Raw genomic sequence first — 24,431 nt, forward strand, 5'->3', positions numbered from 1 at the left:
CTATTTTGGAAATTAAAATGACACCAAGAAATATCTTGCAACCAGAGTTTTTTTTTTTTTTTTTTTTTTGGTATATACGCTCACTGAGATTCTAACAATTTTCCTATATTTATGTATATCTAGAAATGTGAAAAGCAACAAAAACAAAAACTCTCTGGTGAGCATCAACTACTCCCAAAATTGTGTCGTGGCAAACTCTATTATTAGGGATGTTAAAATAGCTGGAATTCTAGCAAGCATATGTAAAATGTATCTTAGTAACCTGCAAAGTATTTGTGGTGTTATTAATTAATCCTCCGTTTTTCAAAATTCAAATGGGATCAGCTAGCTAGGAGCATAAAAGTAATTTCTGCAAGCAGACATTTTGTCTCTCAGAGTTAGCATATTTTTTTATCATAATATATCAGGTGGGGTTTTTACGCAAACAGGGATTTAAATCCTGTTAACATCTCTCTCTTTCTCTTTTTATAGCTGGGATATAAATACCTAAAATATGGTCGGCCAAAATTTTCACTTCTTTATATTGTGAATACGCATCTATACGTGGTGTTAGTGAAAGGTCAGGTACACGCTCCGAATGTAGTCCTTTGTCATGGCGTCCCAGTGCTGGCTTAAAGTGGTTTTTATGGCCTTGGTCTTTGTATGACAGACACTTCAGGCCTTCACCTCGACATGCATTCAAAAGTTGTAGTCGAGGTAGTGGACGTCATGACTATTTGGGGGCCAAAAGTCTAAAAAAAAGAGTTCAAAGAACTCTAAAGACTCATTCAGAAGAGTCCAGCAGTGAAGGAGATATTTTTCTTTCATTGTTGGTGTCAAAAGTGGCCTCTCCACCCTCACTATTTTATTTCCATCCACTTTTTTGAAAGCACTCTGGCCAGTCTGGTATGAAACCCTGAGATTTCTTGCACGGGCCCGGATGGACTTGAGGAGATTAGCCTGGGCTGTTTTCATTAATTCCTCTATGTCCAGTATGACCTTTTTGATACAGCCTTTCTTCCTATCCAACTTTTTGGACTTGTTGACGGTGTAGGCGGTAGTTTTGGAGACATCCAACTGCTTGGAGTGCACGAATAGAAAATTGTGGATCACGTAAAAGTATTATTTTTTTGGCTTGTAAGTAAGCTAGAGACCTCAGGTTTGTTTTATAACTATTTTGATATACTTTAATATCTCGAAATATGAGTTAATTTCAATCACTCAACTTTCATTAATTATTGAATTAGTAAGTTTTTAGGTTTCAATGGACCACTCAGTACATTACGAAAAAGTTACTTTTTATTACATTTGTTAGTTGGTACTTTATGGGGTTTTTTTTTTTTGGTTTTTTTGCAGATAGCGAAATCGAAGGCCACATTCCCTTGACAGCACTAATACAAAATCCTAAATCAATATCAAAGCAATTAGGTCAATCGGCAAAATTCAAGTGCAGTATTGTGTTGAATGATCAGGTTACTTATTGATGATTTATCAAATTTATTAACTTTTTTATTTTTATCTATTTCAAGCCAGTTTTATCCAATAAATGGAATATTACATGGACTAAGGAAGATATTTTCTCCAATTCATTATTAAGTGATGTTAGTAGATATAGTGTAGATTCAGATGGTTATTTGAAAATATCTAAACTAATCCCATCGGATTCAGGAAGCTATATTTGTTCAGTATCTAATGGGTTGTTTACATTTACTGATACTGCAAGGTTGTTCGTACAAAATATTATAAAATCTCCAGACAGCTCATTCACTGAAAATAGTAGCTATCATATAAAACCTTACAAAATACGTTTATTACTTTTCCTTTTTTTTTACACATATTTTTAGATTTACCTCCAGAAGTCTATATTCAGCCTAGTTATGTAGAAGTCGTTGAAGGAGAATCCGCAGAATTTTTGTGTACTGTTTCAAATGGTGGTGAACCCATGTGGACCAAGGATTCTTATGAATCTATTGAAGGTGACTATATCGAAGGAACGAAGTTATACTTTCAAAGTGTGTCCCTAGATCAAAATGAAAATCAATATTATTGTACTTCTTCAAATAAATTTGGAACAAATACTCAAAGGGCGATTATATATGTAAAACCTAGACAAACAGTATCTACAACTCACTCAGCTGGCTTAAATCATTCACCATTTCTGATATCCCCTCAAAATAAAGATATTATTGTTGGACAAGAATTAGTACTGGTCTGTCAACCTAATGATAAAAAGAATGAAATAATTTGGTCAAAAATTGATGGAACCTCAATAGATATTTCTCATAATTATCAAAAACTAATAATTTCTAATATTCAACCAGAGCATTCAGGGACTTATGAATGTTTGGTCAGAAATCCCTATACAGGAACAGTCGTTGAAAGGTCGGAAGCTATTGTTAATGTACTCTCACCGTCGATGTATCCTACAAATAATGATATTACTGTGAATATTTATCCAGATAGGCAAATAGTTGAGGAGGGATCCAAACTAGCTATTCAATGCAATATAAATGGTATTGATAGCCCATTAGTTGAGTGGTCTAAGGTTTGACTAGTTAATTGTTTTTAAGTCTATCTATATCATTTTTGGTCTCTTTTAGGCTGATGGTACGAACTTATTGGCCAATTCTAGATTTATACTTTCCAATACATACTTGACAATAAGTGATATACAATTAGATGATCGTGGTGTTTATATCTGCACTTTAATACCAGATGGTTATAGAGCATCTATGATCATTGAAGTTGAAAAAACTGAACTTCCTAAAATTGAAATATTTCCATCTATTAATCAGACTATTGTAAAAACTGGTTCTGTTTTATTTCAATGTCGCCTTGTAAAAGGAATTCCTACACCAGTTATAGAATGGAAACGCGTTGATGGGTATCCATTACCTGTAACAGCTGAAATGTTACAGGGAGGAGTAATAAGGTATTTTATTTTATCCAATAATGAACTAATTTCGACTACTGGAACATTTAATTGATTTAAAAATTATTTCAAATGCATCTATATTGTATTTAAGAGATGGCAATGACGGGTTTATCTGTATCATAGTTTATATTTTCTCAATTATAAAGTTAAAGCTATATTATTTTTAAGACCAATGGAAATACATTTATATTATTATTATGTAAGTTAGAGCCATATCTTTTTATTCAAATGCAATTCTTTTATTTCAATTTTTTTCAAAGATATTAAGAGTTCTTTATCCAACATTTATTTTTTTCCATAAAATTAACAAAAGTCTAAAAATTTTACCATGTATGCTGTAACCTCGAAAAACAGTAATATGACATTAACTACTTAAAATATTTGCTTATGTGGGCAATATATTTTTTTGTAATCATTTATTTACAGCATATGCTTGATAAAGAATTGGTTGTCAACGTTAAAAAAACAACTTTTGAATGAAAATATGGCAAAATATCTATTAAAGTGGAAATGAAAATATCATAAAATTATAATAAGTAGTTAAAAGTATCTCATTTTTTACAAAATTTTGATTTGGCACAATTTGACTTTGAACCAAAGATATTGCTTTGGCTTTAAAAAGTTAAATAAAGGAATAAATCACCCTTTATACATTCAAAAAACCTGGAACATCCCAGTGGAGGTCAAAAACTCTAATTTAAATTGATAGAACGAAATTTGACTAAAAAATATTAGAATTAGGGGAGCAAAAAATATTTTGGGTACTTTTCCAATTCACGTTGTTTTCCTTTACAACAAAAGGCTTCAAACTTTAAGCCATATACTATATTTAAATATACTGTCTATTAATTATCTGAATCCTTGTTTATGTATTGAATTGAAGTAATATATAGGTGAGACTCCACCATGAATGAAAAACTTAATATAAATTTATTTGTGATTGCAAATAAATTGCTGAGAAGTAAATGTTAATAAAATAGTTGGTATTTATCAAGTCAATCTATTGAATATTCGCAAGTATCTATCGTGGTTTTTTCACAAATGTTGTTAGTGATATGAATGTATCCAAGTGCAAGTGTTTTTCTATTATTCCTTGTTGAACAACTACATCTGCATATGGGTAATTTCATAAAACATTTAAGAAATAACAAAGAATTTTATGCCCATGCACGGACTACTAAAGAGAAAGACTTGATACAGAATTGAGTTAGCTATTGACTGTAGTATTTTCAATTCATTGCTCATTATTTTTGGTGACATCATGAAAATGAAACACGCGAGATGTATATCGAATTAGCTTCAGTTTAAAATCTGTGGACTTAATTTGATTAACAAAACGAGTTATGAACATCAAATTCAGGCCGGTCTTTTTGCCTATTATTTAACTCACAGCCAGCTCTGATTTTACACAAAATTTACTCACCAATATTCAATACAATTTAATAGATACAAACATGTTTGAATGAAATAGACTTTAGTTACTTTATATCATTTGAAATTTTCAACATATTGTCCAGGAATTATTTATTGATTCCTTTTTTTAAATACTAATATCAACATATTCTATGGGCGTAAAAAAAAATCTGGTAATATTACATAAAAAATATGCTTAAAATAATATAATATTATAAAATACAGTTTATATTAGTTAGATATTTAGTATCTAGAGCAGGGAACGGCAACCTATGGCACACGTGCCACTGTAGGTAGGTGGAGGCATATTTACTGCCACTCGGAAATTAGAATATATTTCCTTAGTTTGTGTGTGATTTATACCATTATTGTTGATAGTGGCACACTCATTGATTAGAAATATTGAAGTTGGCACTCCATGTCTCAGAGGTTGCCTAACCCTGATCTAGAGTATATTTAGATTGATATAGGTCCACATTTATTGGATTGCATTGAAAATCTATAAAGCAAAGAGTTTTTGTAAAATTGGAACCGGCTTTGAAGTTAATTTTAGGTAGAAAATTTGGGTTGGATTTCAAATGTTCATGGCTGTAGAGCAAATGCACCACTGACATTTTAAACTTAAACTAATTTTGTATATATATACCATTTGGTTCTAATTTTATACAAATTTATGACATTAGGTATTCATAGTATTTAGAACTATTATTGAATTACCTATATAGTATATAGAGTTGTAAATCCTAAGCATTTTTGACATGTCAAAAAAAGGAAACTAAAATCAACATTGTAAACCGATCGATTTGAAAACTGTTTCATGGAAGTACAGCTTATTTGTTAGGAAGTTTAATTAGATCAACTATTACCGACAGAGTCATGGATTCTTTAAGTCGGAACTAATAGGATGTCAGTGGGGAAATTTAGATTATTTATGTATTGACTGGAAAACAATAAAAATCTTCATAAAAAGGTAATAAAATTAAAGGTACACACAATTTATTTAACACAGGTTATTCTAAAAAAATATTCTTATTTAAAAAAAAGGTAATTCGATAAATATCATAAACATTTTATTAAGAAAGGACGCTGGTACGTCAGTCGGAAAATTTTTAAATAAAATATAACCCTCCCCCCCAAGAAAAATCCTAGCGACGGCCTTGATATCAAGTAAGGTTTAAAATATAAAAGATTTATTTTATAAACCGATATATCGTTCTAAATATCCAATATCTGCTCTGTATTGGTATCGGATAATTATTTTTATAAATTTCGATATTTGCTCCGATATTTTTATGATGCAATAAGATAAAACGAAGAAGTGGCAAAAAAATTGTAGCTTAATTTTTGTAGCTAGGGAATGCTTAATAGAAAGGTACTGACGCTTAGATGGATAGATAAATGCATTTGTTATGACTTGTGTAGTTCTTGAAAAGAGTGCGACACAAATTTTGTCTCCTTCTTCATTACATTAGGTAAAAACTCACAGATAAGATGTTTCATTGCAAAGGCTTGTCAAGTTTGTATCCTATAAAATCTTTCTCTTACTAACATTACAAAACAGGGATTAAATTGATGAATCAGTACATTATAATTCAAATAATTTTTATTAAATATATTTTTATCGCACGAGTCAGGTTTTTCGATCAAGTACTGTATTAACCAACAAGGGCTAAAAGAAGGGAATAAACGACATGCTCTTTAGTGATTACAACTCCAAAATAACCAGTCAGATTTGAGTGCATAGTACAAATAAGATGTAGTCGTATGCTGTTAAAACTTTAGCCAATATTCAAATTTCTTGTGATGACATGGCTGTAAAGAAGTATGCTTAATGATGCAACTTTTGATGAGGTGAATAAGCACGCCTTCGATTGTTATTTGATTCCTCTGTTCATTCTCATGTCATTACCTAAATTGTAGGATGCAACCTTTCCTTTAAAAAAAAACAGAAAAAAAATTATCTGGTAGTTAGCCAAATAATTCAACCATCCGAACTGCTATCTATCCCTTAAGTACTCCCAGACTATCATTGTCATATTATTTCTCCATAATTTCAAAAATGAATTAGATTTATGTATATCATAATATTAAAATCCTACATAGTATTTTATTTCATAGTGTATTATAATATTACATTGTAATATTTTATTAAAGGCCTATACATTTGTATTTCGATATAATAGCCAAAATTTCATCATTTAAATAATAATATGGCCGATATATATCATATACTACGAGGGATCAACAAGAAATTGTATTTCTGTCTTTTTGGAAACACACCATAACTATAATATATCTTAGTACTTCGTTTATTTATCAAAAATAATAAATTATGAAATTGCCATGACATATTAAGTTAAACGAGGGAATCAGCAGCTGACAACAAACGGGTATTTTTGTGTTAGCAAGGTAACACCGTGTTCTATGAGCTACTTGTTATTGACCATAAATATTAAACAGTATTGATAGAACTGATACTCGTACCAACTGTTATTTTCTTTCTTTCCTTGCACTCAATTTTTTATCAACAAAAGTTACAAGCCTAGTGATGGCACAGCTAATATTTTTTGTTTAAAACTACTTATTATGTTATTCAAATAATAGGCATGTATAGAAATATAGATATGGTTTACAAATACCTAAATTAAAATATATTGATATCCGATATATTTTAAAATACTTTTGATTCTCTGTTAAATCTAAAAAAAATTTTTTTTTTATAAATTTACAATTTAATTTGATTTTGTTATCATTTCTTTTTATATATTGTAAAAGATAATAAGGGTTTTATTTTTTTCCAGTTATTAATAGGTTTCTGAATTTCTAAGTACGTTAAGTAAAAAAATTAATTGATTATAATTATGTCTTACTTCTGGTTTTTAATTTCTTACACTTCATATTAAAACAGGTTGGTTTTACCTAAATAATAGAATTACAAAGTGATATCATTAGTTGTAACAAAAATATTGAATAATTTACAAAATTATTGTTAGTCAAAAAAATAAAGTTAACGATATTCCAAAATGTTAACAAAAAGTAACGGTATTATGGAAAAATAACGTTTTATGATATTAAAAAATATTGCATGAAAACTTAAAGACCATGAAAAGAAGCGAATGAGATGCATAACGTGCTCAATATTTAAATTATCTATTTGTTTTGATTTATGTTATGTTACTTAACAGTTAAATGTTCTCTCTTCAAGAATTAAACAATAATGATAATAGCTTTGGAAAATAAATTGTAACCATATCACCTATCTTTTTTTTGAGCACACCAGCAGCCCATACTTACATAGTGGAATTTGTGGTTATTTCTTTCTTCTAATAGGTGCTTGTACCTGATCTAATAAAATAGCATGACTACTAATATATTCTCAGGTTAGTCATTCTTCAAATAGTTAGGATTATTTCTTTTAGTTTTACATATCGGTAATTAATATTTTATACAACTCCATAAATTTCATTGTTTTTGTTTTAAGTAAAAATAAAAGAGTAAATACTTATTATAATTGATAAAAATTAAGTAGGCAATCGGTAAGTGAAGGTTCTGAGCTACCGAATAATAAATTTTCGTTACCTAGTGTTCCAATAAGCAGGATTAAATATCGTTTATCATTATATTTTTTTTTAAATTCTTAGTGAGGCACTTCTATTTTTTGAAATTAAGAAATATTTCCCGATGCACCATTTTAGAAAATCTGTAATATTCAAAACTATTGTATGTCTCATTGCTCAGTGAATTGTAACTTATTTCCAAAAAAAAATATGAATTAATTACTGGTATAGTTTATATCATTTAAAAATTCATTATATGAATTTGCTGCAATTTGCAATTTATACAATATAGGTAGTTAGAACATAATCTATTATATTAATGTGGTCCAGTGTTACTAGCTTATAAACAACACCAATCTTGTTGTGTAAATAGGTACGATTATATAATTTTCATGAAGAAAAATAATATTAATTCTGTTCTTTTCCTATTTTACAATAGATTTAACAATGTTAATGGTAATGAGGAGGGGCAATATAAGTGTATAGCATCTAATAAAGTTGGTATTGTTGAAGAAATAGTAACACTTACTATTCAGGAAGGGCCAACTATAGTTTTTAAACCTAGAGGATCAATCCAAAAAAAAAAAGGTGAGCAGTTTAGTTTAGTTTGTGATGCAGATGGTGATCCAACTCCGACAATATCTTTAAGAAAAATTGGTAGTGATCAAAAGTAAGTTTAATTAACTTCAAAATTTTCAAAATAATTGTTTGCTGTGAAGTACATTGCAGTTAAGAGAAATAATACAAGGATTGAGAAATTCTCCTGGAAGCATTAGGTACGACATAGAAAGTGTTTCTGAAGAGGATGAAGGATCTTATATATGTAAAGCGACTAATACAGCAGGAGAAGTTGAAGAAATAATGCAACTTATAGTATTGGATGTAGAACGAGAAAGTCCAAATGATAATCAATATTATCCTAATCTAAATACTAATAATACTGACATTCGTTCAAAGATGGATTTAGAGGCACCACAATTTGATGATAGAAGACCCAAAATAACTTCTTCGAATTTAAAAGATAATATAAAAAGTAAACTATTCAAATTTTTATTAATTTGTAAGATTCTTAGATCCTTTTTCCCATCTCCATAATTTAATATATTTCCTTGAACATATACTATATGAAATATGTGATTGTTAATAAGATTTATTTTTATTCTAATCTTAAAACCTATATGTATATAATTCAGCAGTGCTAGAATGTATTTGTAAGTAAGAGAGGATGCAAACTATATAACTGTAACGTCATAGTAACGCAACCTTACAATTATAGTATAGAAATATTATACTTCGTTTAAAAAAGGGGGATATTGGGCCCTATAGTTCTGATACCACTGATCAAATTATTTTTAAAAAATTTCGAAACTAAAGTTGTTCATTAGCACCAAAACTGTATTATTAATCTGAAATATTCTTCTAGCTCCTCCATTCGTAAAATTAACTCCTGATTATCAAGTTGTTAACATTGGTGAATCAGCGTTTATAAACTGTAGCACACCCAATCATCCATACTCTATCCTTCAATGGAAAAAACAAGGAATGGAAAGAATTTCTTCTAACGTACAAATATTTGAAAATGGTATCCTTCAATTTTCTAAAATTTCAATTGAAAACGAAGGAAGATATTTCTGCATTGCTGAGAATCCGTATGGTAGATTTATAGGAACTGCTGAAATTATCGTAGAAGGTATATCAAATAATTAATAAGGCAGTATTTATGTTCGAAAAAGAAACTGGTCAATTTGTGTTCTACAAAATAAATACTGTTTTTAATATAATACGTTTAAGTGACATATAAGTCAAAAAATTATTACTTATACAAATTCATTAGTCGATAAAATTACAATATCTTGGCTGGAATCCGTACTTTATAATCAAGATGGAAGCGAAGGATCAAATTTGTCTTACCTTAAAATACCAGAATTTTTAAGTACACATCAGGATGAAAGTGATCAAATCTCAGGTACTATAACAATCCAATTATATAAGCAGATTTTAAGAGTATTTTATAAGCATGTATTTACAAAATATCGTAAGTTAATTAAATTTGCGATATTCTTTGTTCAGTGACTCCCTGCGAATCGTAAACGAATTTTCCCAAGCTCCAATTGAAGTACAAATAGTACCACAATGAGACTTTATATACTAATGTTACTTTATATAAACAATTATATCTCAAAGTGGCCGCCATAGCCTCAGTTCTAGCCCTGAAGGCCTTGCAGGTCTTATTCACGTATTCCTCCGTCATGTTAGCATACTCCCTCTCTTTGGCAGCCTTTAGAGTATCCACATTCACATAGGAGGTGACACAGACCTTCCTCTCGATGACACTCATAGTCAAGAAGTTTACGGTTCGGTGCAAACGGAGGCCACATTGACCAGGATCAGAAATTTGCCAAGTTGTTTTCTCACAGCTATAAGGTTTTTTGGCCTTATGACTCCCTGGACCGCTCTCAATTATCTTATTGCCTTCCTTCATTTTTTAATAAATCTTAGTAATTATATCTTTGGAACAAGGGACGATGCTGCAGATCTCTACATAGCTCATTGCTCATTTTTGTATCAAAAGTGCTGACACACGACTTCTTTTTCCCTCCATCTCAGTTACCCTTGATCTGATGAAGAAATTTGGTTAACAAGAAATGTATTTTTTATAGCTCAACTTATATTTATCAGTTGATGGAAAAACCGGTAAATTATTTAGTAAGTCAATGGAACCTTTACAAAGTTTCATTCATGATTCGCTGGGACACGTTGTACATTTTGAACCCTGTGACATAAGCAATAATGTGGATTATTAATAGATTTTTGCCAAATAATTGTCTCCAGGGGTTACTTCAAAAAGAAGTTTAAGAGCGAAATAGATACGTCTATAGATCATAAACAAGAGTAACATATATTTGTATAATCACACTTCTTCTTTTTAAATTAACTGATACATAGAATAATCTAAAAATACGATATTTCACAAAATATTTTGTATCTTACTTTATTGGTTAAATTTAGATATCACTAAGAACAACATATTATAGAGGATATTTATAATACATGCACCTATATAGTCTGAATGACTAAACATCGGAATAAAATATCATCTCTTTTAATTAAATTATTTATATGCTTTATTATATTTTATCCTTGATACACTAAATAACAAAAGCAATTGAATAAATGTATTTTACTTCAAAAGCAATGTTTATGATCAATACCATGAATATAAGCATCTATACAATATGTATTGACTTTTACGCATTTTATTATACACATAAAGTAAGTTCATCTGATATGTCGAAATAAAATTAGTGATATAATAGTTATTCTAGATTTATAGTGGACCTCGTTTTCAAATCTCACTATGGCCGTAGTTGGTAGTGAAAACGAGGGGACTTGTATATTGAACACCATTTATGAAGGAACGCCCTTGGATGATACCCCAATTTTAAAATATTATCTCCACTTCTGAACCTCACAATTTATCTTCCAGATCACTTATTCTGAACTTTCTTGGGGAATTTACTCCTTCGATCGCTTTATCACATCCTCATAAAAATATAAACGATCAAACCAAAAAAATATATACTTTTGGCAAGACATTGTGACAGTCTATGGCTTGTTTAAAAAATGGTGCATTCTCAGAAGAATTTTCATAGCACCCTTCATGACAGAAACTTATGTCAATTTTATTTTTATTAAATAATGTTATCATTCAGGGACTGGTATTACTTTGCCACAACATGGCGCCACTGTTTGTTACTTTGTTTACATTCAAAATTTTACTAAACAGCGGTCATACCCCATTATTTCATCTACAATCCTACATCTTTATTGAGCATTTGGAAGAAATGGTTAATTCGAGTAAAATTTTACCTGAACCATTCAGCAAATTCTAAATAACACAATTAATTATATGTCTATTTTTTATTACGTAGAAAATGCTGAAGATTAGGAATTTTAGAGAGAAGGTTGAATAAGTCCTAAAAATTGAGATGTTAAGCAATACAGCAAATATCAGACAAAAACGTATTTTAGTAAACAACAGAGTTCGTACAAAGTAGCCACATGGTCTTTAATGTACTATTTTCTTTTAAAGCTTTAGGTGGTAGTTCTAACTCAAAAGAAAAATAAGATTTTTCCATTGCTAATGAGATTCTAGTTACTTTTTATATTCAGAATTGTATAAAGTTATAACGAAAGAAATTTATTCAATTAATAGATTCTTTGCAGCAAGAAAATATTTCTTTTAATAAATATACCTTGGAGTGTTTGTCCATCGATTTGGAAAGAGTAGTATTGAGGTTGGTATCTTCATTGATAACCCCAATTTCTGTGTTAGAGTTTTGTTGCAGATTTTAAGAACAAAATGTGGGTATACTTCCAATTCCAATTCATTTACTTCATCAAATATTTCGAACCGATGTGAATCCAAATAATAATTAATTGGTAGTAATTGGAACTTCGGTATATTCTAAAAACCTCATAAGCGTAGAGCTTTTTCTGCTTCAAGAAGTTGTCTTTATGAGATGAAATAGTACCCCTCCCCGTCATCATTCGATATCGTTCAAATCTATGTTCAATATAATCTGATTACAATTTTTTTGGAAAGTACAATCCCCAGAGATTTATCAAATAAAATAAAAAGAATGGAACTTCTTTACTTGCATGGTGAACTGAGTAGAAAGTTCGATGTGTAAATTAAAATTTTATTTACCTTTATTCTTCTCCGTTTCCTTGGCTATTTCTTAACAATCACTTAAGAAGGTTCAAATTTCTTAAAGAAAAATGACCTTTGAATAATTCTTTCCAAATATTGTTTGTCTTGTAGGATCTCTAAGTCTCATGGCAACAATTAACTCTTTCAGATTCAACCGGTTCCGCCATTCCTTAAGAATACATGGAAAAGTGGCGGTCTGTCAAAAATGAGGGTAGCTGGTATCTTCATATCTAGCCCGGCAAATGTACTCCAATTGAATACCACATTTGCCAATTGCAAATTGTTTTCTCTAATGCTGTAAGTGGGAGACATTTTTCTTCTAGAACTCAAACAATTTTTGTACATTTGTAATTTCTATATTATATAGTTCTCGTATATGAGATAACTTCGGTATTTCTATTTTCACAGAACAAAACTGCGGCAAAAAATAACAAATATATCAGTGGTCATATATCTGTTATATATGGATTAGAGGAGATGAGTTGGGTCAAAAATTCAGAAAATTTCCTGTTAGACACAGGTTAGATGGGATGATACACTGTTAGGAGAATATTCTTTTTTTACATAGCTGTGGTTTGCGTTATGATTATCAACTCCAGAGCCACTACATCAAATCAAATTTCTTCAAGTTCATGGGTCAATGTATGAACTATTTCTTTGATTTTTTGACTGTTCAAGGCGTATTTCTCTTGAATATAGGAAATATAATCATAGGAACCCCCAAAAGAACTTATAATACCATAGAAAATCTGCCTTTGTTACTTTATTTTCACTCAAATCGGTAACTTTCCTGCCAAAAAAACTCTACTCTTTGAGCGCAATAAACGTCATTGAGAAGGAGGATAACTACATTCTCTCAACGATTAAGGTCTATAACTCTTTGCTTTAAGTAAAGCCTTCGTTTGTGGATGAAATGTTCTTATTTCAAAGGCTTCATCCATTGGTTAAGTGTTCTGGGAGATGGGAAACTTAAAAATGGATAATTAGCAAGGGTTATGTAGTTTAGTGTCCTATTCAAGGCGAACTGCAATCGTGGAAAATGTTTCTACAAACTTATTTATATTTAAAAAAAGGATATCTAGTAACAAATGTTGAAGAAATATTTTATCTTTGGATATAAGTTACGTTAGAGACTACTTACAATAGGATGTGTATTAGGTGCTTTGAAACTTATCATAGATTTATTTGTCTACATAGGTTTTTCGTGAACAAGCGGGGAGTTTCATGTAGTTGTGCAATGCACTGTATATTATAATACTTTTGGAGGTTTATATTGTAATTAACTTAACATGGATATGGACTCGAGTATTCATAGAGTTTGGGTTTAGTGGTGGCTTACTTATTACATTCTAGATCATTCCAGATCCTATTCAATGTGTGATACACGATACGCGCACATGATAATATGGCCTCGATTCTAGATATGATTCATCTACATGATGATACAAAACCTCTCACTTAGCAATTAACTGGGCCTCTTCGCAGCAGCTATCATACAAATATATACATCCGTTTATAATATAAAATGATAGACATACATTCCCGTATTACTGAAATTAACTTAGATAATATATATACACAAATAAGATTAATAAAAGAAAGATATAAACAACAATATAACCTAGATTATCCCAATCACGACGATCCCGTATGAAGAGAATTTGCCATGAGAACTCCCGATAAACCTAGCTCTTAGAACAAAATTGCATGGCTAAATCACAAATTCCAACTGTACCTCTTCTCATCAGGAACAACAGCCAATTTGATTTTTTCTTCCAAGTTATTCTATGCCTCTTTAATCAAGATTTCTTCTTTTTCAACTTCAATGCTTTTCAGTAGAGACAAAATATTTGGAATTTTCAAAGTCCGGGTCAGTATTCCATCTTTCAATATTGGAGAAAAGCTTTAAAGCTCAGATTTTCTTAAATCATTATTCCTCTTTCCACAAGTGAGAGTCTATTTTACCCCCATTAAATTCGAGAGTATTGGGTTTGATTTGAAGTATTTGAACTTGGCTGGTAGATATTTTATTTTTTCTTAAACGTAATTTTCAACTCCATCATCCTTGAATCATTTAAATAATGAAATTTAATTTTTCTAATTTTTTTCTCAAAATTGGGGCTAATACCAGGGATAAGATCTGGATTGATGAATTACCTTTGAATAAGGAAATGACAATTTCAAATAGAGATATCTTTCAGCCTAAAAATAAACTTTAGAAAACCGATTCTATCCATAGGTGTGGATGGTCTCCTGGGTCTTGAAGAAGTGTATAGATAGCTGGCTAAGTTCAGGTAAATGGAAGGAACAACATTTCCTTTCTACAGGGGCTTTATCACTTTCCTTTCTTGGATTTCCTATTTCTTTCTACTGCCATTCGATTCTTTTGACTTAGAAATGAAATTATCAGTTAGAGAATTAAGTGAATATACAACTAAAACTTTTTGGATCCAAATTAATGTCACCTAAATTAACTCACGTTATAGTCAACTGATGAAGAGAAGAAGGAATCTCTCGCTACTTTCACATACTACTACTACTATTACACACGTAGACTCGAAAAAAAAATTATAGCAATTCCAGTTATATCGCCTTCTATATAAATAAAACTTATTATTATGTGTCTTAATTTTTTGTATATATGTTTGCTAGGAAAGCAGCATAGATATCATGGCATTTCATTATATTAGCTTTAAACTGCTATGAGACGATGAAAATATACACAGTTTCCATTTTGATGTTTAGCAAAAGTATTGGTGGCAATTATACCGTTTCGATTAAACTCTAAGTCAAATAAATACTTACGAGGGTGGTCTGAAAAGTTTCCAACCTAACAAAGATTTTTTTCAAAATTTTTATTTTCGACATAGTGTCCTTTTAACTCTACACACTTCTCTAATCAATCATTCCATCTCTTTAACTCGTCTAAATAGTACTTGGCAGTTATTTTTTTCTGCAAAATAATTGTTCGCAAGACTCTTTTGTTTTTGATTCAATTAAACCGAGTTGTATTGACTTAGATGCGTCAAATTTTAGCACAACAAGCCTTTATATGTCTGCTATTGTTTTAATCTTTTTAAATGTTACACTTAAAATAACAAATATTTAATGACATCTCAATACTCGATTTTGTCAATTTTCACAAAAACACGCCCATAAGCTCACTCGAACGACTTTTAAATAACAAACACGTTTACAAAAGGATTGAAACTTTGGTGAGTAACTGTTAACAGATGCTAGATAGATATGACTAGCTTTTATTTACGAGTGCTGCCATGTTCACGTTGAGGTCCGAAACTTTTCAGATAAACGTACATTTATAACTTTCCAACAGATATTCTGTTTCACTCTTCATCTTTCTCGAGCAAACACATCGTGATTAATTTAAACTTAGATGTTCTCTCCTCAAAAATTAAAGAATAATTATAACAGCTTCAGAAGATACAAAAACATATTGCCAACTACAAGAAATTTAACATACGAGTAAATGCTTAGAATTAACAACTCTATAATACATGGTAATAAAATTTAGTATAAAGTAACAAAAATTATGTATTAAAAAAAATATATATATATATATTTTAGAAATAGTTATTGTATCATAACTGTAACTAAGATTAATGATTATTTTTTTATTAATATTGTTAAATTCTAATTACGTATATAAATTATAAGATAAACTGGTGAAATTGGTACATAATACAGGAGATACATTTGATATTGATTGCCAAATAGATAATATAAAAACAAATGAACTTCCAAAATGGATTAAAAACAATGAACCCCTTAAAGGCAATTTATTGCAATCTGGAACTATTTTAAGAATTCCACAAGCACATAAAGAAGATTCTGGAATGTATACTTGTCTACATGGAGGACAATCTTTATCATTTCTTGTCAATATCACTGAAGGTAACTTATAACTAGGTAGGGGCAGCATAAAAATATCCTAGATTTTTAAAGAGAAAAAGTAGAAAACTTTTTACTTAATAAGAAAGTACGATAATAATATATTCAATATTTGATTAAAAAATTCACTTATGCCTGAAATGTATTTCTATTTTTATAAAATAATAATATTGTAAAAATTGTTAAGTTTTTGATAAACTATCTTTTTATAAATTTTACTAATGCTCTATTCTCACTTTGAATTTGATTTATATTTCTTTTCTCTCTCTATTCCAACTTCTCGTATAGAAATTTAAGAGTGACTGAAGGAAAATGTCTAAATAATTTATTATTTGTGTTAAAATATAATCCTAAGTAGAAGGGTTCCCAAATTCGAAAAATATTACTATTATAATCTAAAGAACAGTATCTTTTGAAATAAGTTAATTTTTCAGAATAAGCTGTCACAAAAAGTGTTTCTAAGATCGTTTTATGCTGCTTCTATACAACTACAGTTTTTATGTTATACTATAATTCATATAACAAAAGTATATTCATTACTTTTAAGTATTTAGTTAATTTTGCTTAATCATGAAATATCTATAATTATCATACAAGAATGTTACTAATATCTTAACTTCAAATTATTAGTAGATATTTATACGTTAAGTCAAACATACACTTAAAAGTTATATAGAGATACTTGTTATAGTATATTTTCCTAATATATTTTGTATTAATTATATTATAAACTTTTGATCAACAAAAAAATTTCATCAGTAATCATTATTACTATTATCAAAAAGATTATTATTAAAAATGTAAGCTTTTTGAAATTATAAGATTTTTTTTTCCTCCTAAAGAATATAAAATGTATAGAAATACTGGTTAAAAGTAAGAAAATTGAACCATACATAAATATATTTGATAATTATACTAAAGTTATTTTCAAAAAGGCTGCAAAATATTATAAATACTTAATATATTGATAACTTATGAAAAAGATTAATTTGATTTTAGGTGACTCTGAAATTTTGTCAAATTATACCTCAAATTTGTATCAGCCGGAATGTTCTCCAGAGTTATTTTTCAATTGTAAGAATGAAGGAGGCTGTATTGATTTGATATACAAATGTGATGGTGAATTTGATTGCACTGATGGATCCGATGAAGTTGAGTGCGAAAGTAACGGAATTAGTATCATTAGTAAGTTTCGATGGGGATGCATATATTGAGGGATACCACATTTGCAGTGACTGAAAATAAGCTGTGAGAGAGCCTTATCTTAGTATTGATATAAAGGCCCTTTATATATACATGTTTAGATGTTTAAAAAATATGACTAACACGAGTGTGATATTTTTTCTAATTGCAACTTGAACAGTGTGGTTTTTTTTTTTTAATATTCTAAAACTGTAATTATTAAGAAGGAATTATCAAAGAACAAAAATGAAAATAAAAATGCATCTTAAATAGTTAACATTATTTTAACACTACGACTAAATTTAGCTTTACAAAAATGAAGTATTTTATGCCAGTATCCAAGAGTTAAGAATAACTATATTTAGGATCAATGTAATTTATTACTACTCCTCTTACATTTATCATACGTTGTTGGATTAGTCCTAGGTCTGATGGCCTAATCAATCTTTTCTCCATCCCCCTTTTTTAGTGGTTTTTTTTATCCGTCCGATCTTTTTACCATTCATAAGAATTTATACATCGATATTTTAGTCCTACTGTCCTAGCTATCTTTTTATTTTCTTCAATCCTAGCTAGGATTAAAGAATATAATAACTAAAAATATAATTAATGATAGCTAGAACATATAATAATAAGTTCTAGTGACATACTTTCTACTTTTAAGTAAAAGTATTCTTGTTTTGAAACTTGACTCAATGATGTAATTAGTAGTAACTATTTCAGCTGTTGTAGTTTCCATAAAATACTTATAAGGACCGGTCCTAGGACTGACCAATTTTATTACTACTAGACTGATAGGATTTGATTCTTTTTAATTTTTTTAGACCGATCCAACACTAATCATGCATATCAAATTATAACAATATAGTAATAACCAAAAAAATAAGAAGAAAAATATAGAAGGCCAGACATAATCTTTTCTTCAAATTTTTTTTCAAAAACCAATTTTTTTTTCAAATAACTACGAGTGTGTGTGTGTTTGTAGGGAAGGGAGGGGGTGGAGGAAATGTGTGCCTTTCAAGAAATAAAATCAATTTTTTCATAAATTTTTTGGTTCATTACATAATTCAAGAAAAAAATATCGTTTGAATCTCTAATGTAATTATAATAGTACTTTACCTGTTTATTACGAATTTGTTATTATTTTTTAAGTGTCAAATCTAGTATAGGAGAATTTTCGATTTATATCTAATTAGTAATTTTACAAATTTTATAAATTTGAGCAGACTTTTGAAAATGAAAAGAATCAATAATACACATAAAAATTATTTTATTTTTTGCAATGTGTTATGCTTATTTCAAATAATGTGATCCTCAGAAATTGTCATTTAAAGGTAAAAAACAACCATTTTCTTAGGATTTTGTTTGAAAATATAAAACGTTCTGGTCTTTCAATTGTTATAATGAAAACAAATTTACTTGAAGCATGAATAAGAGTATGCAACAGCATTTTTGCCCATCGGCTAAAACCAACTTTTATACTGTTATTTAAGCCGTACAACAAGAAAATGACCATTACAACTTTCCACCTCAATAGTTACGATTCAAAGCCATATTTCGACGTGAAATAATTATATAGACTACAATTATATCTAATAAAAATTGATAAAAACATTTCAGTATTGGAAATATATAAGTATATAAAGATATGTGTCTAATCATACAAAATCAAATAAAATGAAGTTTCTCACTTGGAAGCTAATATTTATTGCATCTTTTTATTATAACTTAAACTAAGAAATAAACCTTATATTAAAACTTAAAAAGATTTGCTTTCAAAAAAAGGTCGATAACCTTTGATTTTTTAAAGTTGCCTTTTTGTTTTCTTATAGAATATTTTGTGACCAGTAATTTTACTTATTTGCCACCGGTAATTCATAAATAGATATTCCTTTCTTTCTATTGATGGAGTTTTTTCCATTTCTTCAAGCCTCAACTACGACCACGACTATGATTCATTAACGTACCACAGATCAATAAATCCTTTCGAAATATACTCATCATCCCAGATCCGTGATTCCTTACTCCTTCTCTTTATAAATTACAAATAGTGCACGATTACAGATTACTTCTTTATCATTATTTATTCATTATTTCATCATTATTATCCTTTTTTCTTCTTATCCTAACTAAATAATTAATCTGATCATGATAGACCAGTAAAGTTCGAACTAATAAAATAAAAACATAAAAAGGCTGCAAATATGTTTTCGGCAAAATATCCTTGAGTCAAAATTACCAGCAGCATAATTACCTAAAACCAGAATATTTGATAAATAAGGAATTTAAGTCTGCGTAAAAAAGTTCGAAAATTAAATATAATTAAGTCGATTATTGGACTAATTTTAATGAGTAATCGATATTTTAGAGGCAAGGAGATTCATGCCAATTTAGATATGTTTCTTATCCAATGTAATTGATTTGTATTTATTACATATTTATTGAATGTAATCGACTTGTATATATTAAATTTCGGAACGTTTGAACGAAATCTTGCATTGCTTACTAACTCGTTTTAGTTTTAGCTATAATATAAAGGAATTGGAAAAATATGAAAAAGTGTTAGCATTTAAATAAGATCCCTCTTTTTTTTTTTTTTTTTTTTTTTATATGATTAGACAAAATGTGAGAAGCTGTATTCAAGATAACTTAATAAATAGATTATCTTTCGGATGCCGTCATATTACTTATCAATTGTTATTACTTTTAATTTTCATCTAAAAGGGTATACAAAGTAAATCCAGAATAAGGTAATTGGAAAATTATGAAACTTGTATAAGACATAGAAATACTATTTTTTTTTATTTGAATGCCACATTAAATGTAAAAAATAATTATCTATAATAAAAGCCTTTGTTCTTGATCACGATCTGTTCATGGCGCCTGAATTCTTTGCATGCCCTTGCTACCTCATGCGGATCCAGACCCTTATTTGTAATGACGATGGATGCATTCAAGGCTTACATTGAATGATGATTAAATCTTGCAGGCGATCCTCTTCACCTTGCCATAAAAGTAAGAGGGATTAAGGTCCCAGATGTTTCCTGGATAATAAAATGGTGAAAAAATTCAGTATATTTTTTTCTATGAACTCTTCGACAATCATTGCTTTATGAACAGATGCTGAATCTTGTTGGAATGTATATGGCTTTCCATCAGTGACTTGATTGACCCATGAGATTACCACATCCTTGAGGATGTCCTTGGATAAATCCTTGCTCACTTTTGGCACTTTAGGAAGAAGTGTAGGGCATAACTTATCCCTGCGTGCCGATGACCACCTGAACTATAACCGAAGCTGGATTATTTGTCTAAACATATCCATTTATTGTTTCTACGCCTATGCTTGGCATTAATGGTGAAGACTTTCTCATCCAAAAAAAACCCCAAAAAACCGCACGTAACCACCTTTGCTCTTCCTTTGGTCAATAGAATCTTGCCTTCAATCATTTTTCTTCTTTATTTTGCTCTGTAAGCAATATTTTGATGCTTTGACTCTTGAGAAGTAATCCAGATTAACCCTGATGGCATTTTTTATGCTTACTTTAAGGGCAATGACCACCCTAGCGACTGGCGTGTCTGGATGAGTATCAATGGATCGTTTCATCAGCTATGAACCTTTTCGTCCGGATTTTATCAGATCTTGTCGAATGAGCTGCTCTCTCAGTCTTTTCCTCCATCAAAGGCATGAATCACGTCATAATCCGTTGACTTGGAATATTTGAGGAAGGAAATTATCTACTGCCCGGAGAGTCCCAAGTAAAGAGCTTTGATTTTGGAAATTATCCTGACTTTTCCATGCTTTGACAAAATATGAAAAAAAAACCTGAAAATAAAATTGACACCTGACACATTTAGCTGTTCACAAGTTTGGAAATACTTATCACATAACCTTTACAAGTGTCAAAATTAGCGATTAGTTATTTGGAATTTACCTTGTCCACCCTGTATATCTATTTCACGTCCAAATATAGCTCAGAATCCTTAATAAAGACGATAAAGGACAAACTTATTGCAGTTGAAGCTTGTAATTGTCACTCTCATGTTCTACGCCATAAATAGTATCAATAAATGTGACTTTTAGCTCCAAGGCCTGAATTTTGTTGCATATTGTAATTAAAGTTATAGAAGGTCTAATTCAGCTTCGATATTGATTTTTTTGCAATTTTAGTGAAGCAATAATCAATTACGAAGTTGATTAAATAATAAATAAAAACTTCATTATTCACCTTAATAATAGGTGATTTATTTTTATACAATATACTCACTATCATAGAATTCTAAAAATTTCAACAATTACGATACCGAGATTTTTTACCATTTAAAATTATCGAAAATCAGATTTGATTCAGAAATATTAATTGCAGGTTTGTGTTCAGCTTCTCAAGCAATACTAGGATTGAATATGGAATTCAATAGGGTTTTAAATTATTAAATTTTTGTTCACTTTTGTTGTTTATCCAAATACTTTCTTTTTAGAAAAGAATGTTTTCTTTCATTTTTTTACTGGAATTTAAAAAAAAAGGTCAAGCTAATCTTTTTTATTAAATTGTGTTAGAATTTAATTTTTCTTTTATCCAACCACAATATAATAATAAATAGAGATTTTTATAAAACAAAAGTATACATTATTTTTTTCAAGCCATTTCATTTCTCCGAATCTAATCCCATGGCACTGCATCGGGGTAGGAATGAGGATCGATAATGCAATAATTCCTAAACATGCCCTTACTCAATACGGAGTAGAACTTGACCTTAATTTCTTCTTCTTATCTTAGCTTGCAGGTAATCTAATGAAATGCCATGACAGCTAAGCTTCTCTAATTAAATATTCTTCAAATTGTCAGGGTTATCATATTAATTTTTGGGGTTTCTTTTACATATCAACAATGCTTACGATTTACAACCCTAGTAATTACCATTGCCTCCCAATATTTTTTTTTTTTACTGTATCATACATAAATTTACTTTGTAATAGGTAAGAATGTGAAAAATATCCCTTTTCCAAAATTATTTCATCAGGTAATTAGTAATGTACATATGATTTTTCATAAGCTGACTATTTTTTTTAGAATTCATAAAAAGTACACTTTGCAATAAAAAAATATATTTTGACATTAAAAATTCTATCCTTTGTAAAGGATTTACAATTTTCACAATGTATTATATATGACTCCTTACTATTTCTTTGTAGCGATGTGGTTAAACTGCAAAAAGGAAGGATGCTTTGCTTCCTCCATTATTTAAACCCAGACAGTATTATTAGGTCTATCGCTAGGGATTATATATTTTTTTTTTTTCATTTTCCCCTATTGATCAAATGCAGTAGCACCAATTAGGTATATATAGACTTTTTAGTAATTCAATAAATCCATCCGACCATGGACATTGAAATCAACATAGATTTAATAAGTAGGAGTGATCATGTATCTAACTCACGCACATTCATTTTAGGAAAATAATTTATCTTGAACGAGGTCGACAGAGCTATGTTACTTTATTTATTAGAAGAAGAAAACGGTTTCTACTTTTTTTTCTTCTTAAATTTTGTTCTTTCTTTGTTAAATTGTAGTAGTGCAAACATTTTCAATTAAAAATGAATATAAATTTGCCTTAACAAAAAGAACGGCAGTTATTTTTTCTAATCACAAAACCAAAATTTATATCTTTTCAGGCGAACTCACTAACTTTCATTTTCATAAATGATAAGAAAGCTGATTTTATTGGGTTTTAACTGGATATTCAAGGCAAGATAGTGCCTGAACAAGGCAATAAATAAAAGTTGCATCCCTACTATGAAATATACTCTGTGTAAACTCAAAATTCACCTTTAGAATGTCCCCCTCCCTACCCCCCGTAATGAAATTTTTGATTAATAATATTAGAATGTATTAATTCTATAATTATTATATCAATCATAATTGATAAAAATCATATACAAACTGTTTGAGACAATTATTAGATTACTAAGTTGTTGTTTTTTAGAAGATACTGAAATGTCCAATCTGAGAATAACGTCTAATTTCAATGAAGTACTTCCTGGAAGCAGCTTTGAATTTGAATGTATTGACAGATTAAATCGTTTTGAAGATCCCAAATGGACCAAAGAGGATGGTTTTTTTGGAACCAATGTATTCCAGGACGGGCACAAGCTAATGTAAATATTTTATCTGTTACACCTTCTTTATAAATTTTTTTTTAAATTACATTTTATTAATTTATATTTATGAAACAGATTCCTTTACTATACCACAGAAAGTGCTGGATCTTATACATGTTCGATCGGGGAAGATAAATTAACTTACGAATTTGTAGGCTAAATTAATTGTGATAGAGAAAATGTCAAATAGTAATGTCAAGCTTATTTTTCAAGAAATTACATCATACTAGAAAAATATTAAGTGTATTAATTATTATATGTAGCACTAGTTGTAAATAGCATTACATGATTCTATTATTTCTTTATAGAATAGTAAATATTATAAAATTGAAAATATAACAATACTCTAAGTTCATATTAATATACCATTATTTGTTAAAGTATTTATATTTTTCACATTGAATGATATCCATAGTTGTACTTTAAATCTGACTCGCGAAAAACAGTGTTTTCAAGTTCTTCAAATAATTCTTTTGATTAAAAAAATCTGTGCTACAAAACAATTGAAGAATAATTAGTATTTTTTGTGCATGGAATGTTAATTTATTATGTGTATTTGATAATCATACATACGTAATATAT

The 24,431-nt window shown here is 29.3% G+C and overlaps 1 protein-coding gene across 13 annotated transcripts in view; it reads left to right on the forward strand.

Annotated features, from left to right (window-relative positions):
* LOC121127156 (basement membrane proteoglycan) overlaps positions 1-24,204 on the forward strand; it is a 106,957-nt gene extending 82,753 nt beyond the window's left edge. For 8 of the 13 annotated variants that reach the window (XM_040722508.2, XM_071892307.1, XM_040722506.2 and 5 more), the window contains 12 exons: positions 1,336-1,451; positions 1,509-1,755; positions 1,824-2,524; positions 2,580-2,911; positions 8,324-8,554; positions 8,604-8,917; positions 9,308-9,574; positions 9,719-9,850; positions 16,274-16,510; positions 17,507-17,692; positions 23,675-23,846; positions 23,925-24,204. In XM_040722508.2, the coding sequence (XP_040578442.1) occupies positions 1,336-1,451; positions 1,509-1,755; positions 1,824-2,524; positions 2,580-2,911; positions 8,324-8,554; positions 8,604-8,917; positions 9,308-9,574; positions 9,719-9,850; positions 16,274-16,510; positions 17,507-17,692; positions 23,675-23,846; positions 23,925-24,009 (3,020 nt within the window). In that variant the 3' untranslated portion in view covers positions 24,010-24,204. Of the gene's footprint in view, positions 1-1,335; positions 1,452-1,508; positions 1,756-1,823; positions 2,525-2,579; positions 2,912-8,323; positions 8,555-8,603; positions 8,918-9,307; positions 9,575-9,718; positions 9,851-12,746; positions 12,896-16,273; positions 16,511-17,506; positions 17,693-23,674; positions 23,847-23,924 lie in introns of those variants that run through there. The other 5 variants (XM_040722507.2, XM_071892306.1, XM_040722510.2 and 2 more) reach the window with 5 other exon arrangements.
* Positions 24,205-24,431: the final 227 nt, after the last annotated feature.

The sequence above is a fragment of the Lepeophtheirus salmonis genome, chromosome 12 (assembly GCF_016086655.4).
Source record: "Lepeophtheirus salmonis chromosome 12, UVic_Lsal_1.4, whole genome shotgun sequence".
Classification (NCBI taxonomy): domain Eukaryota; kingdom Metazoa; phylum Arthropoda; class Copepoda; order Siphonostomatoida; family Caligidae; genus Lepeophtheirus; species Lepeophtheirus salmonis.